An 18540-nucleotide genomic window follows, 5' to 3' on the forward strand; every position below is an offset into this window, starting at 1 on the left:
GTTGCGAAAAATCTTAGACAACCACTGCAAAAACAGTTTTTTGAAATCTCTCAAAGAATCTGCAGAATGTTTTATAGATCAGTTGAACCTTGAGCTAGAAACATTACTACATGATCCGAACGCTGAGAGTAAAATAAAAATAAGCTAAAGAATGGGACATGGCTAACAACGTGGACATTTTGTACACAAAGATACGTTACCAGGATTTAGTCAGACTGGGTTGGAAAAGACGCACACCATCACTATTTGACAAAGATAACCAGTTTGAAGCTCAAGCGCTTTGTGTTGCATCTACGCATGGACATCTTGCACACAAGGGAATTCACAGGAGCATGGCTGGGCATTCCCTATGCAGAACAAATATGTAGATGCTGTAATGAAGAAATAGAGACTAGCCGCCACGTTCTGTCACAATGTGTAAAGCTCTGAAAAAAATGGATACAAAGGGTTTCGGTAAACTCTTGAGTAAATTAGAGAATTGTACAGATGATCAATTTTGGTCATTCATACACAGGGCTACATCGTTGGTAGCAAACACAGCATCTTACGATATATGGAAGGAGATACAGAAAAACAGGAATTCATCTTTAATAAGTATACTCGAGAGATCATATACTTAGATTAATTTCCCTATGTGATAGAAAAGGTTTTTATTAGTTATATTTTGATATAACAAAGCGAAATTTTAGATGTAAAGGAAAGGTCAGAAAGATGTGTATTTTGATAATTTGGATATTTAAATTGATTTGTAATATGTTTTAAGAAAGATGTGTATTTTGGTAAATCTGAGATGTATTTTGATATGAAATGTGCTTAAAGTTTTAATGAATTAAACTAATTACACAATAAAAATAAAAAAATGTAAATCAAATATGTTGCCCTGGCACCATCGGCGTGCTTTACAGTCTGTGAGAGCAATGTCCATGGTTTGAATAGTGCTTTGGGATGCTTGGAAAGTTTAGATTTGGGAAGGTGTGGGGTTCAGTGTCGGGCTGTTCTGGGGGCAGTCGCCCGACCTTAGTTTCTTTTGTTATAATAATCAAGGGACAAATCTAGCTATACTTAGACGGCAGATCTGCGTGTAACCTGTTGGTCACAGCACGTTTTCGAATACCTGCAGGGCCCATCCGTTGATAGAAGTATGTGTATTGGACGCCTATTCTCGTGAACTTGTCACCTGGCTTTTGGGTGCCCAATCGTGCTTCTGAGGAAAGCTAGAATTTTGCATTTGTGTGTGTGCTTGCTTCCATTTTTTGTTAAACCCTTACTCGGCTCTCGGGATTTTACTGGCGTAGCTTTACCATGTTGACCTTTTAACCCACTCTTCTAAGGTTTCTGCTCTGGAGTCAGGAGGTATTCTAGGAAGGTGCAGCATTTTTGAAGGGGCAATGCAAGATTTTGGAAGTATGGCAGGAATGTAGCTGAGCCTGGGGGTGGGGCGGGCGTACCCGCTCACAATGCATAGGCAGTGAGGGGGCTCTTTCTGTAATTAAGGACGCACAGCCAGTAAGGGTAACCAACAGAACCCACGCTGCAGCCAGTCTTCCACTGCCACCAATTCCTCTCCAGATCACTTGTGAAAAACCTTAACTCCTACTTCTCAGCTGCAGAGGAAGATGGAAGAGCGTAGAGTCCGGCTGCAAGAAGAAGCCAGCAGGTACAAATCCTTGTGGCGTGACCTTTCATTTGGACCATTGATTTATGTCGAGACCCCTCTTCGTGTTGTACAGTTAGCTTCTGTCTTTTTTTTCCCCCATGACCGGTCCCAGGAAGGTAAAAGTTCTTTCTCATAAACGATTCAAACGTTTGTCAAAAAACAAAAAAGACAAAACGATTTGTTTCGAGGGGAGTGACCTAACTTGATATTTGTGGTGTTCGAATTTGCATGGCCGGTCAAGTGGCACAGCGAGTAGAGCGCTCGCCTTGACATGGGTGCAGAGTCTGCTAACGCAGGGATTTCATCCTTCCGAGGTCGATAAATGAGCAACACACACCATGGGTAATAATAAGCAGCGCTCAGATACCTGACGGTTTAAAGCGCTACATAAATGCCAAAATATTATTATTATTATTCTATTGGATCAAGCTGTTACTTTTTTAAATGCCGTAATTTGTTACATGTTTATATTTGTGTGAACTATAAGTTTTATGTTTCAATTTTTTTTATTCCATCTGTTTTTATGTTGTCTGTCGATGCCTTTTTTATCATGTCACCTGAGCTGCGAATCTGTGAGGGTCAACTGGCAACAACGGTCTTGCCGGAATGTTGTAGATAATGATTCCTTAAACAGTCCAACTTGTGTGACCACCAGAGTGATCGTAACAATGAGATAGTACATTTGCTTTGTCAACCGATGCCTTCGACATTTGAAGAAAGAAGGCCGTGTTCCAGAATCATTAACTCGTTTCGTCAATGTCAAAGGTGTTTTTGTATGACACTCGGGTGTCATTGGTACGACTTTGCTATGCTTTATTTTGAAGGCACCTTGATTAGTGGTAATGTGGGTACAGATTGCCCATATGTGGGCACTGCTGGCAGGTGTATGGTGGAATTGAGGGATGCTCTGAACTAGTGCCGCAAGCTTGTCAAAATGGCTAGATTGTGAGCAGGTAGGGTTGTGAAGTGAGTAGTGACCAGTGCAGTCATCCCTCTCTTTATATGCTCTAACTTCGCTTAAATTGCTGGATTTGATACACGCTTAGGTATGCTTAAGCAGCTTTCAGATGCACTTGCTGATTAATTACAAAACCACTCAAATGTAGCATGTCTTGCAGCAGTGTCCTTTGGCGGAAGCATTTATCACCTACAATCCCAGCCCGAAACGTGTTTCTTGTCTTATCACTCTATACCAGGATGTCATTCCAGCTGTGTATGGTGCTCCAGATAAGATTTTGAGGTGGGAGTATTTTACGCCCTAATTTTAAATGTTGGGAGTAAATGATATTTCAAGAGAGTAAAAAGTTAACTGTATGGAAATCATTACCATGATATACAACCACAAAAGTGATGGGTGGAAGGTTTTGAATGACTCAGAACCACTGCCATTGCTCTGGGCAACCTTCCACACCACCATTTTTTAGCCTGTCTGCGCCATTGCAAAAGGGGTACAGGCATTGGCAGCGGTCCAAATCGTGACAGAAAAAGTGATTGCTCTCACAATCAACACAGTGGGCTGTATGTAGCACACGCACCCTCTCACAAATGGAACAGATGAACACTAACAATCTGAGTTTTCCTCGCATGCAAAGAATAGGTAGAACAGCAGCATTCTTTTTTTAAGCTTTGCTCACACAGAACATGTCAACTTGAGAAGGAGCTATGCAGGCTTCCTCACACAGAAAAGGTGAATCAGGGAGACAACAGTGCAAGCTTTCATCATGTAGAAGTGGAGTGGATCCGTGCAAGTTGAAGCAGGGGTAGAAGATTCCCACAAAGAACAGATAAGAAATGGGTCTCTGTAAAATAGGCTTTAGGAGAGTACACTCCTCATCTAATGTAAAAAAGATATAGAATTAATATACCATTGATAATGACTAGTCTAATACGTAGGCTAACTCTCCTTCTGGAGTCGGAAAAGCGCCACGTAGAAGGAGTTACTAAACTTTATTTAGATGGAATTCAGCCTAAGAAAAACAAATGATTTATGTAGCAATTACCAGCCACTCTACATCTGGTTCGCTTCCTGTAACATGTTGCAAAAGGTGGTGTTTATTTCAAGCCTTTTATTAATCGCCTTTTATTAATCCTAAACAAAGGTCTGCACGTTTGGTGTCTTATTTTTAAGACCCAGACAGAGCTAGCCAATGACACAGTAAAGCAAACATGACTTGTATTGTGTGTTTTGAGATTTTATAGCAGAATTGTGTTTTGATGGTAGATGAAATTCCTCATTTCCCGGAACTATGGGTATGCCAGTAAGTGCTCACTGTCAGCCCTTTTTCTTGGTGCAGCAAACCGGGTGATGGGCCGGGCCACAGTTTGGGGGGAAGTGGTGCCGCAGACCGCCTATTAAACTCTCCTGGGATACGTTGAATTGAACATCGTTCAGCACTACACGCACAGAGGCTGGGACAAAGCTTACCCTGCCCATACCAATATACCTCCTATGATGCAGCCAATGGCTTAATACTCTGCTGGGAGGCTTTGTAAGAAATCCCCCACCCAAATTAACATATCTTTGCAAAACTAATCATACCTAAAAAGTGTGATCATTTCTGCAAAGCACTGGCTTGTGAGAATGTAGGGTTGGCCCACTTGGCCGTTTATGATGGACTGAAGGTTTTTTGCTGGCGTTATTAAAAGGTTCAGAGATAACCTACAAGAGTGGGGGGACCAAAGAAAATGGGCAAGGGAAGTCGTAATATGAGGAGGGGATGACCTGGCATTAGTTTATGCTATTTTAACAGACGACCAGGCTCATTTTCTTGTTTGTGGGATTCTTTAGGGCAATCAAACGAGTGACTCCATTTCATCAGATCAGGTTTCTTTTGAGAACGTTGTTTTTTGGTATGTGAAACCAGTTGAAACAAAAGACTACAACTTCCAGAATGCATTGATCTGTTGCACGAAAGCCCAGGACTGGAAAAGTGTTCAGGTTGCATGGAATCATCTTGCCAAACTATACTCTTTGACAGTTTGAGTAAGTATGGAGAAAAGTAATATTTGTACACATTATGTTCTGCTGTTGCCCTTTTCATTTTTTGCAAAGGTACCGGGAGTTGGAAAAATGGAAGGGTTGAAGGCTGAGGGTATACCTGGTCATGGTGTTGGTGGGTATGTGTGTTTTATATACTGTGAAAAGAAGCATTGCAATGACAACAGTTGGGGCATCTCATGAGGCCGAGCCCAACGTACTTGGAATGTCTGTTGCTGGCAAAAGAAAGAATGCATTGAACAATCTCGCACCACCGTTTATGTCCCGTTTTCTTATTAGCAAAATATGACACCCTGTGGGGTTTCTCTACCATCGAGAAGTGCCACAAAATAATGCTGTAAAGGATTGGATGAACTCCCCACCCCAGCCCCAGTGCCTGCGCGCCCCCCCCCATGACACCACATTAGCATGCCTGAGTCTTCTATTCCCCATTTTCACATATTTCACTGCTGTGCATTTTTTCATTTGTTGATCTATATTCTTCGAAAGTGTTGGAGATTAATTCCCCATAGGTGACACTTTGTGATCTCAGAAAAGTTATTTTGCCATATCGTAGAGGTGATGTGGCCATGCAATGCCCAGTACGTTTTTTGTGCGTGCAAGAAACCCATGCCTCACTCACCACACCATGCACCCACCTCAGAATGGGGCATGATAAATTGGCATGGAACTTGTCTTTGTACGCCACTTTCTTTCTGGCCTCAGAAGCAGGCCCACTCTGAACATTCCAATTGGTTACCAACAATTGTATTTCTGTTGATGCCTTGCTGCCGAGAATGCCACTGTTTCTTGTATTGAGCGACAATTCTAAATAAGAGCTTATCTCAGTGTCTGCAATTCCAAATTGCAGTAGTAACAAAAACCCAATCTTGGATGGCTGCGTTTAAGCACCATTTTTAGCTGATAGCCATGTGCATTCCCAAAAACAATATTGTGGGGATTGTCGGGGGTTGGGTGGGGGGCGGGAAGAGTTAGCAACCTATAGCTCGTACAAGGAAAGACGTTTCCTTTGGTTTTTAAAAACGTATTAGCAGGACTCGGCGCCAGCCAACAGCTCTACCTGTGTAGCAGGTTCAAGGCCATGTCAGCCCTTTTCATTGGGAAGCACCCTATGTTCAGACCATAATATCCGCCTATGTGCGTTATAATTTTGTTGTTGGAGGCAGTGGGTGTGGGAGGGCTAGATTGGATCCGGAACCATTATAACATCACGTGTGAGTGTCCACTGCCACTGAGCATTACAACTTTTGTGTCAAAACAATTATTAACTTTCTTAGTGGACTGAGAGACACTTTCTTGGATATATGTATTGCATTAAACATATATCTGTCCCGCCCTGTTTCTTCGTTGAATGAAACACGTAAAGCAACACTGTTCCTCATACAATGACTAACACCAATGTGCCAAAGATCACATGACGTGGCAGTGACAGAAAGCGTGGATTAGAACCTTGGTCTCTTGACTCAAAGGTCACAATCTTAGCCAAAGAGGCAACGTTTATTACACATGCATCTACTTCTACACCAACGTCTCCAGTCCCCCCATGGGAGGCACGGTCTAATACATACAAGCCCAAGGATTTGCTGCCGTTTATTTCACTATTCCCCAAAATCCAAATTCGATGTAAAAGTGTATTATGGGGTACGTCAGGCAGGCTTGCAGGGAATGTTGAGCAAAATACAGAGGGGCAGAAATTGTAAACGGGTGCGGCAAGTGCAACGCCACTTGGAAAATGCCACAATGAGAGCGTGAGAGTGGGAAGAAGATGAGCAGAGTAAGAAAGAGATACCCGGGAAGAAGGCTCAGGGGGGTACCATGAAGAGGCTCCCTTCTCAAAGAGAAGAAGGGAATAGAGGCTATGTCTGGAAAATGGAATAGAGGCTATGGCTGGAAAAGACGACAGAGAAGAGGGGTGGGCAGAAGAGACCAGGAGAGGGAAAAACAGACGGTGGGGCAAGAAGAGAAGCAATGGACCAAAGACCTGAGCGGCTGAGATACTGCACTGGTGGTGGCGCACCTGCGCAGGGGGGCAATCCCAGTGTACACCCATCTTTGCAGACAAAACACGCAAAGAACCATAAACCTTCTCTTTCAATTGGGCTTCTCAATAAACAAGAAAAAGTCAAACCTTGTACCAAACACAACAAAACAGTTCCTAGGAGCTGTATTAAATACAAGAACAGGCTTAGCCTTTCCATCCATGGACAGAGTGCAGAAAATGCTTCTGGCAATACCCCAGTATCAAGTCGGTCTCCAGATAAGCGTACGCAAAGCAATGCGTTTGCTAGGCATGATGGCATTGTGCATATATCTAGTCCCACATGCACGTCTGCGCGTGCGACCAATGCAGGAGTGGTTGGCGAAACAGTGGTCTCAGGCAAGTGGTCAGTGGGACGATCTAGTGGTCGTTTCGCCAACACTAGTTCAAAACCTACGCTGGTGGTCGAGACAAAATCTGTTAAAGGGAAAACCCTTCCACGATCTGGAAGCTCAAGAGATTCTCACAACAGATGCATCACTCTCCAGGTGGGGGGCTCATTAACTTCACCACACAGCACATGGTCTGTGGACTTGCACGACGGCGCAGAATCACATCAACCTGCTGGAACTACTAGCAGTATTCAAAGCACTTCAAGCATTCGAAGCGCAACTGACGAACCAGTCGGTTCAGATTCTAACAGACAGCACGACTGCGATGTTCTACATCAACAAGCAGGGGGGGCACACACTCTCCAAGTCTGTCCGCAAATGGGCACTCAGACGGGGGATATCCCTATCCTCCCAACACGTTCCAGGGGTACTCAACACTCTAGCATAGCAGACTCTCTGAGCAGAGATACCCTACCAGATGAACACGAGTGGAAACTAGACTCAAACGTCGTAGACCACATCTTCTCTCAGTGGAGTTACCCCACACTAGACTTGTTCACTACAGGAGAAAACAAGCAATGCCCAGAATTCACGTCCTGGTTCCTCCAGCCAGACTCCAAGGGGAACACCTTATGGATGAACTGGTTAGGGAAATTTGCTTATGCTTTTCCCCCTCCAACTCCATTAATAAGCAAGATAGTGAACAAGATGCACAGAGAAAAGATGCTGCTCATCCTAGTTGCTCACATGTGGGTGAGACAGCTGTGGTATGCACATCTGCGCAAACTGGCAATGTGCGATCCCATCAAACTCCTGTGCCAATCCAACCTGTTAATCCAACACGGGGGAACAACAGTACACCCACAACCACACTCAATGAACTTGGCAGCATGGCTCCTGAAGTCATAGAGTTCGGACACCTTCATCTACCACAGCGGTGTATCGATATCCTCAAGGAGGCTCGAAAATCAAACACTAGACACTGTTATTTCGACAAGTGGAGGAGATTTGTTGGTGCCAGTCAAAACAAATAAACCCCATAGAATGTACTCCTTCACACATTCTAAATTATATGCTCCACTTGTTAGATTCAGGGTTAGTATTCAACCCTATAAAGGTCCACCTGGCGGCTTTATCAGCTTATATCACCTCTCAAAGCAAAGTATTGTGATGGAAAATTCCAGTTATTAAGGCGTTCATGGAGGGAGAAAAAAACACTCCACCCTCCAATTTTAAACGCACCGCCAGGATGGGATCACAATGTAGTACTAACAAAGCTCATGGGGCCCCCATTCGAGCCCATGTATAAGTCAAGTCTTAAACGCTTGACATACAAGACTGCCTTCTTAGTGGCTATTACTTCCATAAGAAGAGTTAGTGAATTGCAAGCATTGCCAGTGCAAGACCCTTTATTTATTATCCATAAAGATACATTGGTTTCACATACTCATCCTAGGTTCTCCCCTAAATTAATTTCCAAATTCCACGTGAACCAATCTATTGAGCTTCCGGCTTTCTTTCAGAATCCAACTAGCTGAGGTAAAACTCCACACACTGGATGCGAGGAGGGCAGTCATTTACAATGTGAACAAAACCAGACCGCTTAGGCAACAGATCAACTGTTTGTCTCTGTAGCACTAGGCAGAGAAGGAGACCACATTTCCAAGAATGCCATCTCCAGACGGATAGTCAGATGTATGCAATTATGCTATTCATTATCAAACAATGCACTCCCTTTTACACCAAGACTCACTCCATACGGAGCACAGGAGCTACTCTGGCCTTTATTGCAAATGTCCCCTTAGACAGCATTTGCAAAGCAGCTACATGGAGCTCAGTACACAGTTTCACTCCGCACTACTGCATTGACACCCATTCCAAAGCAGATACACAGGTGGGACAAGCGGTTCTAAAACATCTATTTGCCGCTGCTCCTTCTCACAACCCACCACCTTCTCCTAACACTGCTTGCTAATCTATGCATAGCATGTGATCTAACTAGATTCCGCAAGCCTCAGAAGGGATACATTACTCACCGTAATCGTATTTCTGATGCTTGTATCTGCTTCAATTCACATGCGCCCACCCTCCCTCCCTCCCCTGAGAGAAGGTGCACAGATATTATGTGAGCTTTCTATTATCTGTCTGCTTGGATACACCTGTACTCACGCTGCACTTCATGCAACCTCATTTCAGAACAAAACAATCTGAGGGACCTCGACGCGTGAAGGACCATGGGTACAGTGGACGTCACACTAGGAATAGTATTACTGGCACGTCCTGTCGACGTCCCTTTTCGAGTTTCGAAACAACTGTAATACTCTGCAGCTTCCACTAGATGTCGGCCTGTGCACAGCATGTGAATCTAAGCAGATACAAGCATCAGAAATACGATTATGGTGAGTAATGTATCTCATATATATATATTGCAAAAAGGAGGGGGATAGGGAACATCCTTGCTTGATGCCTCTGTGTAACCCAACTTTTGTCCGAGAGGTCCTCATTAACCAGCAGTCTCATCGAAGGATTAACATAGTTGGCTTGCACCATTCGGATCCAAGCGGCAAATAGATCCAGGCTTTTTCAATTAGATGCACCACTCTTCTCACAATGCCAAATGTTTGATGGCCCTGTATAAAATCTGCCTAGTATGGTTGAATAAAAGTCGGGTGAAAGGGGGTCTAGTCTAGTTTGTTAGCTCATATTTTGGTATAGATTTTAGCGCCGATGTTGATTAATACGATCAGACCGTACGAGCCACCTTTGGTTGAGTCTTTATTTGGCTGGGATCAGTACTACTTTTGACCCTTCTATTGTTGGAGTGATCTGCCCTATGTAACGGAAGAAGTTGAATAGTCTGGTGTAGGGGTATCTATATCTGTAAACTTTTTATTAAAAAGTGCAGGAAAGCCATCAAGCCTAAGTACCCTATTAGTTGGTATGTTTTTGATCACTTCTCTGACCTCGTCCTCTGTTATTTCAATTTTCTTTCTCTATCTTCTAAGTTGATCGGTGGGATCGGCAAAATTCTCAGATGTTCTGTTTGTGGTTGGATCCGGGGGAAATTCAGATGAGTGTGTAGAACAGATGAGTATGTGGAACGGATGAGTTTGTAGAGCATGTGACAGCTCCAGGGCATAGTCTGCAGGTTTCCGCAAGAGAGGCAGCTAAAGCGCATGATTGAGTGGATAGCGGATGAACTCTGAAGTGCAAAGCGGATGACTGTACGGAGCGGATGAGTGTATGGAGCATATGAGTGTATGGAGCGGTTGTGTATATGGAGCGGACAAGTGTATAGAGCTGAGGAGAGTATGGTGCGAAAGAGTGTATGGAGCGGAGGAATGTATGGAGCGGAGGAATGTATGGAGCGGAGGGGTGTATGGAGCTGAGGGGTGTATGGAGCACACGGGTGTATGGAGCGCATGGGTGCATGGAGAGGATGAGCGGGCAGAGCTGTTGAAGACATAGAACAGACGAGTGTGTAAGATTGAATATATAGAATAGGATATCGCTGTTGGATGCGTGAAAAGCACGAGTGCTTAAAGTGGATGAGTGGGGAGAGGGGATGTGTCCATGGAGCAGAGGAGTTCGTGGAGCAGAGGAGTGCGTTGGAGCGGATGAGTGCGTTGGAAGGGGTGTGCGCGCAGAGGGGGTGTGTGCGCGCAGAGGGGGTGTGTGCGCGCAGAGGGGGTGTGTGCGCGCAGAGGGGGTGTGTGCGCGCAGTGGGGGTGTGTGCGCGCAGAGGGGTGAGTGCGTAGAAGGGGTGAGTGCGTAACGCGGATGAGTGCGTAAATTTAAGAGAAGCGACTAGAACGCAAAAATGCGCAAACCAGATGAATGTGCAGAACGGATGAGCGAAAACAAGATGAGTGTGTAGAACAGATCAGAATATGGAGCGGATGAGTAAGTAGAGCCAACGAGTCTGGATAGCTGATGAATGCGGAAGTGCGGAGAGTGTGTTTATCGCCTGAGCGGACGATTGTACAGACCTGGCGAGTGTAGGGAGTGGATGAGTGTAGGGAGTGGATGAGTGTAGGGAGTGGATGAGTGTATGGAATGGACTGTAAAATGGAACGCATGGGTGTATAGAATGCATGGGTGTATGGAGCGGATGGGTGCATGGAGCGGACGGGTGTATGGAACGAACGGGTGTATGGAGCGGTTAGGTGCATGCACCCAGCAGATCGGTGTATGAGAGGTTAGATGTATGCAGTCAGCAGATCGGTGTATGGAGAGGTTAGGTGTATGGAACGGATGAATATATGAAGTGGATGTATATTCAGAGTAAATGAAGGTATGCAGCCAGCAGATCGGTGTATGGAGTGGTTGAGTGTATGAAGCCGAATGGAGTATGGAGCGGATAGGCGTATCGAACAGATGAATATATGAAGTGGATGTATACTCAGAGTAAATGAAGGTATAGGATAGATGAGTGTAGAGATGAATATATAGAACAAGAGATTACTGCTGGATGCGTGAAAATCACGAGTGATTAAAACGGATGAGTGCAGAGAGGATGAGTGCGTGGAACGGTTAAGTGCGTGGAGCGGGTGAGTCCGTAGAGGGGGTGAGTCCGTAGAGGGAAGTCCGTAGAAGGGGTGAGTGCGTAGAGGGGATAAGTGCGTAAAACAGGTAAACGCATAGCACGCGTGAGGGCATAAAGCGGATGAGTACCCGGAGCGATCAAGTGCCCAGAGTGAACTGTCGCGTAGAGCCAACAAGCACATAGAACGAATGAGCACTGACGCATCCAGTACTGATGAGTGCGTAGAATGGATGAGTACGTTGAGCTACCGAATGCGTAGAGCATGAAGCAGTCAAGAGTGCATGCCTGGGGCAGTCAAAGTGCATGCGTGAGGCAGACAAGAGGGCACGCGTGGTGTGGACAAGTGAACAGTTGTGTGGCAGACAAGAGCGCATGCGCGGAGCAGACTAGACCGCGCAGGGCGGACCAGAGTGTATTTGGACCTGACTGGGGTGCATAGAATGGATAGCTGTTCACGGTACGGACTGGAACGCATAAATATTGCGTGACGTATATATTATGGTTTAGAATGCAAAGAACGTTTGAAAGAGCATATAACTCATCATATCACACCACCATGCTTACTCTCTCCTTCACATCACCACTCAACTAGAACACAGAGATACTATGACACCATTCGGTATAACTGTTCTCATACCAACATCCGCCGCTCACCCCACATCATTCTAAGTTGACACTGCTGGTCTCACACCCCCCAGCCAGGCATTCTCCTCAGGCCTAACGCAGCCGCAGCCGTTCTGGATAAAACCTGCCTGAACGAACATATTCTCCTGACCTCTCAACCACCACACCAACCGCTAAGAAGCAGCTACTACACGGATATCGCACGAGCTGCACACATACCCGGTGCTCACATGCACCTTCTGACTCTCTCTACTCTCTCTACTGATTTGAACTTCGGTTCCCAAGGGCGTTCAACCTACCAGCGCCTTCAGACCATACCAATGGTATATAAGGCGCTATATAAATGCACAATAACATAACATAACATGTGTAGAGTGCCTAGTAAAATGTCCTGCTGTCTTCTGACTCAATGATCATGTTCCCCATCTCATCTACTAATTTATTAAATATCCTAGCATCTCTCCGCCCAAAGCATCTTGGCTTTTGTCTGCCTTATTCGCTTGTATGTAATATCATTGCCTAGTGTCTGGTAGTGCTTTTACAGCATGTCCGGTTCGAAGCATTTCCCCCAGGAGTTTTTGTTCCTGTAATCCTCTCTCTCTCTCACACAATTTTGTTCTTGCGATCTCAGCAAAGTTAGTTCATCTCTAATGAGCACTTTAAATGCATTCTATGCCGCACTCTGTGATGTTGGGTTATCTTTTTTAAGTAAATGCCAATATTGTCCTTTTTTCTTTACAGCAGAACTAGATCTCTAAGTACTTCCACAGGAAATGTTCATCTCCACAACTTTGCTCCTCTTTGTGTCAGGTTCAGTCTAGTCACAATTGGGGTCTGGTCAGAGAGGAACATTGTACCAAGAGCTACCTCTGCCCATCAACAGAATAGAGAGCCAGATGTACTCTACCTTCAGTGTGTCCTATGGACACTGAAGGAAAAGTAAATGTTGCTCCTGCCCCCTAATCTCCCTCCATTCATCTCTCTGCTTCATCCCTTCCAAGGCGTTCTTAAGGTCTCCAGATGCGCTCAATTCCCCTGTGTTCTACCCTGGCTTATGTATATGCTCAGGGACAATAATAAGTCGACCATTAAGATTATTTCTCCAACGGTGAACCCTTCGCGTAAGAAATCACCTGATATAGTTGTCTTGCCATGCGTTTGGTGCGTGGATTGTATCCACCATGAAATGCAATACTCGTAGGGACCCTCTAACTGCCGGGTAGCGGACTTCTCTGTCTTCTTTCCATCACTAATTCAGACCCATCCCTAAATGCCAGCAACACTCTACAAGTCTTGGTTGCGGCCGTAGCATCATAGGTCTGGGAATATTGCTTAAATCTCACTTTTTCTTCTTGTCTCACTTGAGTAGATGGGTCTCCTTTAAGGCTACAATATCTTTTTATGTTCTATGAGGAGGTGATCCACGTAATTCCGCTTCACTGGGGCAAATTAATCCCCCAATGTTTTGTGTTAACAGCAAGAAATCTAGTCATTGTTGAGATACTCCTTATGTCTGGGTATTCTTCCTTGCCCTACCTCATTGGTCATACTTATTGTCATGCCAATCATCATCCCCCCTCGCTCTTACAGCTGTATCCCCTCCCTCCTTGTCTCTGGAAACCATAAAACAACATTAACAAAATAACTTACAATTTCCAAATTCTGGTTCTCGTCATAACCTCAATTAGGCCACTGAGCATACTAAAGCTCAGGTTGTACCTGTATAGACCCCAGTTGTAGTAGGACACTAGACCTGTGGGTTGGGATGCGTCGATTTCCAGTATTCCGGCCCCTGCCCCACGTAGTGACATCTCCACACCTGTACTCTTGAAGTGCTATCTTAGGTTTCGTGTGCTCTTTTTGTTTTCTGTGGAACTCTTTTTTAACTGTTTAAATTGTCCTCCCTAGAGTCCAACCCGTGGACGCTTGTCTGAGTAAGCAACCCCATCGGTTGTGGTCGGGACGAGTAGGTGTGCTACAGGAGCTCTTCTTTCTATGGTTCCATGTAGCCACTCCCAAGGGCTACGTTAGGGTGCTCTGGTGGTTCATTTCACTTTTGTCTTCACCCTCTATTTGCAGTGGATTTAAATCCTCCCTTAGGGTGGTGATGCCTTCCCATGTGAATAGCAGGCCGAACGGGAAGGCCACCGACATCTAGTTGCCCTTTGAACAGCTCCTTTACCACTGTGCCTATTTCTCTGCATTTCTGGAGATTTTTTCAAGCTAAATCCTGATACAGTGGAACCTCTGCTCTGTTTGTTCCGGATGGGCTCTCTCCCTCTTACATTGGCCAGAATGTTCACTTTTTGGGTGTAGGATGAGACGGCGGCGAAGAAATCCCTGCAGGCCGGTATTGAATCCTCTTCTCCTAGGCCTGTCCGATGGACCCTATCCCGCAGATTGCTTCCGGAGGAGTGTCACCCAGTATCTTGCTGAATAAGCCTTGAATGCAGGACGAGGTCTTTGTCACTCACTTCCTCCGATAGGTTTCTAATACAAATATTTTAGTGTCATGAGCGATTCTCTAGGTCTGCAGCTTGGATTTCTAAATTCTGGAAAATCCTGTTCAGGTTCTTCAGGAATTCGCTATTACTGTTTACCTCACCTGTTAAATCACAAAGGGATTTTTCATTAGTGCCTGTTCTTTCTCTGAGTTGTGCTACTTCTCCATTAAATCTGATCTTACACTACATATAGCAGACATTCAGGGAATGGAACTGCTGTTGATACAATACCATGAAAAGTATCTTGGAAGGACTTCAAACACTGTTTTAGGTTATTTTAAAGTCTGCAAGTGGCCCTCAGGCACGCAACGACCCTCATCTGTGGAACGGCTCCTCCTCAGGATGTTTGTCTAGTCATCGGGTCCCTTGGGCAAGAAGTCACCATCTTAGATATACCCAGCCTCACGAGGTATGCCGCCAGGAAGGAGTGCAGGGCTTTTTTGAAACTTTAATTTCAGTCAGCCAGATGCTCTTTTCTTTCTGGGGCCATAACCTGCCTTCCTGTATCAAGACAAGAAGCTGTACGTGGCCATTTTAGATCGCGGCCGGCCCCACCCCCTGTACTAGAGGATTTTAACATCTGGCATGATGTTTCTGATAATCCAGACTCCAGTAAACTAGCCAATATGCTTTGCGATCACAATGTGAGTTCTATGTTTTTAGCCCCCTCCCATCGCTCTGGCGATTGCCTCAAATTAATCCTTTGCAGAAGCCCCAGGATCTAATTTCTCGACACAGCCCATTCCCGGGTCCGACCATTATTCTAGGACATTTTGCATTTGAATCAGCCAAATCTCGTTCTTCTGATTCTGCTGCCTGTTGTGGAGAGGAGTAAATGGAACAGTGACCCAGAATAATACATGGGTGGACTTGCTTTAAGGACAATCAACATTAGCCATTTTTTAGTGCAGGTAAGCGGTACGTCCACCTGTGTGTGAGATGCGACCATGATGGATTAAGTGCTAGAGTGGAGGCAAAGAAAGTGAAAGACAGAGGCAGGTTAGAGGCAAGGGAACAATGTTAGCCAGAGGGCAGATGCGAGGTAGGTAAAGAGAGTAACTCAGAAGCAATGAGGTAGTCTTTTAGTTTGTTTTTTAACAAATTGGGGTGTACTGTTTCTCAGATGTCCGGGGGAAAATAATTCCATGCAAGTGGGGTAAGAAGAGAGAAAGAGCGTGAGCGAGAGGAAGCACAGGAATGGCAAGGTGTCACAAGGGTAGTCATGGAGGCAGAGCAGTATTTACGAGAAAGTTTGTAGAGTTCGCTAGAGGAGGATAGATATGGTGGTGCCTTACGTGGATAGATTTGTGAACCAGGAGAAGAAATTTAAATGTGGCCCTGTTTTGCATCGTCAGCCATTCATCCTGGTTACAGTATGAGGAAGTAGGTGTGAAGCGAGGGAGTTCAAAGAGAGTCCTGGTAGCGAAGTTAATGATCGTGTTGAGAGGACAGAAAGCATAGTTGGGGATTTTTTTACACTATATATGCCACCTTCACTGTGCTTCTTCCAAATTGCCACCAACTTTAAAGTTGGCAAGCGATTTCAACTATTTCTTTGCAGATAAAATTGCATCAATTCAGGTGCACTTTTTTTTTGGTACCATACTTTTTTTATTGGTTTCAACAAGACAGGAACCACAGGAAAATGCATTTCACAACATCCAAAAGACAGTGTTATAAACATATGTTTTTGAAAACACCCCTGTCCCGGTCCCCCCTTCCCCTCTCCCACCTCCCATCCCCACCCACCATCCCGCAACATAACTTAGGGTCCCCTAACACCAACACAGCATACAACGCTAGGAAATTACAACGTGGTGCACCGATAGCTCAGGAACTTCTACCCTTGTGTGGCATGGTCACTGTACTCAGGGCACCTCCTGTCCCCCGCCTGAGCCTCCGCAGGTATCATCGAACTTCAGCCACTCACATTCTATTGCCGCACTCCTCCATTTTCAACCCATTCTACCCATCGTGGAAGGTTTGACCTTTTCCAGTGTCTATCTAAGCAAGCCTTGGCGGCGAGCAGCAAGAAGTGCACCATGTGTGGCAGGGTTTTCCAATGGTGATCCTCTCTCTCCAGGCCGAATAGTATCAACATTGGGTCCAATCTCCGGCCCACTCCCTCCACCTCTTCAATCCAACCCAGAACTTACGCCAAAAAGATCTGGACCTCTCTACAGGCCCACCACATGTGCCAGAAGTCCGCCATCACCCCACATCTGTGCCAACATCTAGGGCTCACATCAAGGAACATTTTAGACAGCCTTACTGGGTCATATTGCCATCTGTGCAGCAACTTAACGCCATGAAGTTTAAATTGACAGGCCACTAAGGTCTTGATGGCCCTTCTACACATCAGCCTCCACAAGTCGTCATCCAGCTCCTGCCCCAGGTCCCTTTCCCACTTCTGCCGAAGACCTTCGACTACATACTTCCTCTTTGAAGGGATTGGTTCCTCTGACGTATTCCACATCTGTGACAGGTAATCACCACAGCTGTGCTGCTTCGGAAAATATTCGGCGTCTGCGTCGATGACGTCGATACGCTGTCCTCAATGGCCTCCGTCGAGCCGACGTCACCGGATGTTATAAGTAGGAGCCTCAGTTCCGTTTTCTGATTCTATCGGTTCTTCGAACTTGGTTTGTTAAGTTATCATGTCTTCTTCTTCCTCTACCCGTTGTCGGGATTCAAGAAGTGTCTGGACTGCGGTTCCAAGATGTCACTTACGGACCCGCACGACGTCTGCCTCTGGTGCCTCGGCGAGGATCACGCGACCGATGACTGTGACGAATGCCAGTCTTTGACGTCAAAGGCCTTGCTGGAGCGAAAGAAGAAGCTGTCGGTAGGTAGGGTTTCCAGGCCCTGAAAGTCGAAATCCACTGGGCTTTCGACCGACGATTCAAGGAGCCACTCTCCGCATCGTCGGCGTAAGTCTAAGGGGTCTCGGTCCCGGAGTGGTTCCCGCCATTCCTCGGCCTCTTTGAGGCACTCGCGGAAGTGCCGTCACCGGTCGCCTTCCCCGTCCTTGTCTGGGGACTCCGCCAGACGGTGGGTAGCTTGTCCAACCAAGCATTCCTCTCCTGTGGAATGGGACGCATTTCGTAAGGAAATTATGGCAATTTCCGAGTTGCAGGGCTCCGTTCCGTCCGCGCCTTCGAGAGAAGCCGGCAAGGAACGCGCTAGGGCCACCGTTCGCACGCCTTTGGGCTCGGGCGGTCGGCGTGATCACCGGGAACCTTCGAGGTCCCGGTTGGACAAGGTGGATCGCTCTAGCCATGCCCGCTCCAGGTCCCGGTCCTCGACGCCCTCGAGACCGGTAGAGCCTGTGAGATCTTCTAAGAAAACGTCGACGCCATTGGCGCCATGTCAGTCGAGGGACTCTCTCGAGGCTCCGCCTCCGAGGAAGTCATCGATGCCATCGGCGCCAAGGCTGTCGAAGGACACGCTCGGGGCACCACCCTCGAGGCCTGTGTCGAAGCCATCTGTGCCACGCTCGACGTCAACGCCGATTTTGTCGACGCCCTCGACGCCTTTTATGGAGGCTTTACCGGAGGTACCCCGTGCATCAGTGGAAACTCTGAGGAAGGCCCTCAAGAAGTCAGTAAGGCCTGTATTTGAGCCTTTTTCTGTGCCCTCATCCAGGGATTTATTCCAGCCTCTGGATTACATCTCTGAGGTGGATGAAGGGTCTGAGGAAGGTTTGGTTCCTGATGAGGTTCTTGATGACCCGTTATCTGGTCGTAGCCAGTTGGAAGACCTGCGTTAGTCTTTGCACGACGCCAGTGGTCTTGATACCTCCCCGGAGGTTGAGTTTGGCAGGCCTGAGCCTGGTATGCAT

The 18540-nt window shown here is 46.1% G+C and overlaps 1 protein-coding gene across 1 annotated transcript in view; it reads left to right on the forward strand.

Annotated features, from left to right (window-relative positions):
* Positions 1-18540, forward strand: part of VPS9D1 (VPS9 domain containing 1) — a 1552154-nt gene that overhangs the window by 791243 nt on the left and 742371 nt on the right. The window contains exon 7 of the mRNA XM_069635571.1: positions 1605-1657. Coding sequence (XP_069491672.1) covers positions 1605-1657 — 53 coding nt within the window. The remainder of the gene's footprint in view (positions 1-1604; positions 1658-18540) is intronic.

This window comes from Ambystoma mexicanum, chromosome 1q, assembly GCF_040938575.1.
Source record: "Ambystoma mexicanum isolate Mex_15411 chromosome 1q, UKY_AmexF1_1, whole genome shotgun sequence".
NCBI classification, from domain to species: domain Eukaryota; kingdom Metazoa; phylum Chordata; class Amphibia; order Caudata; family Ambystomatidae; genus Ambystoma; species Ambystoma mexicanum.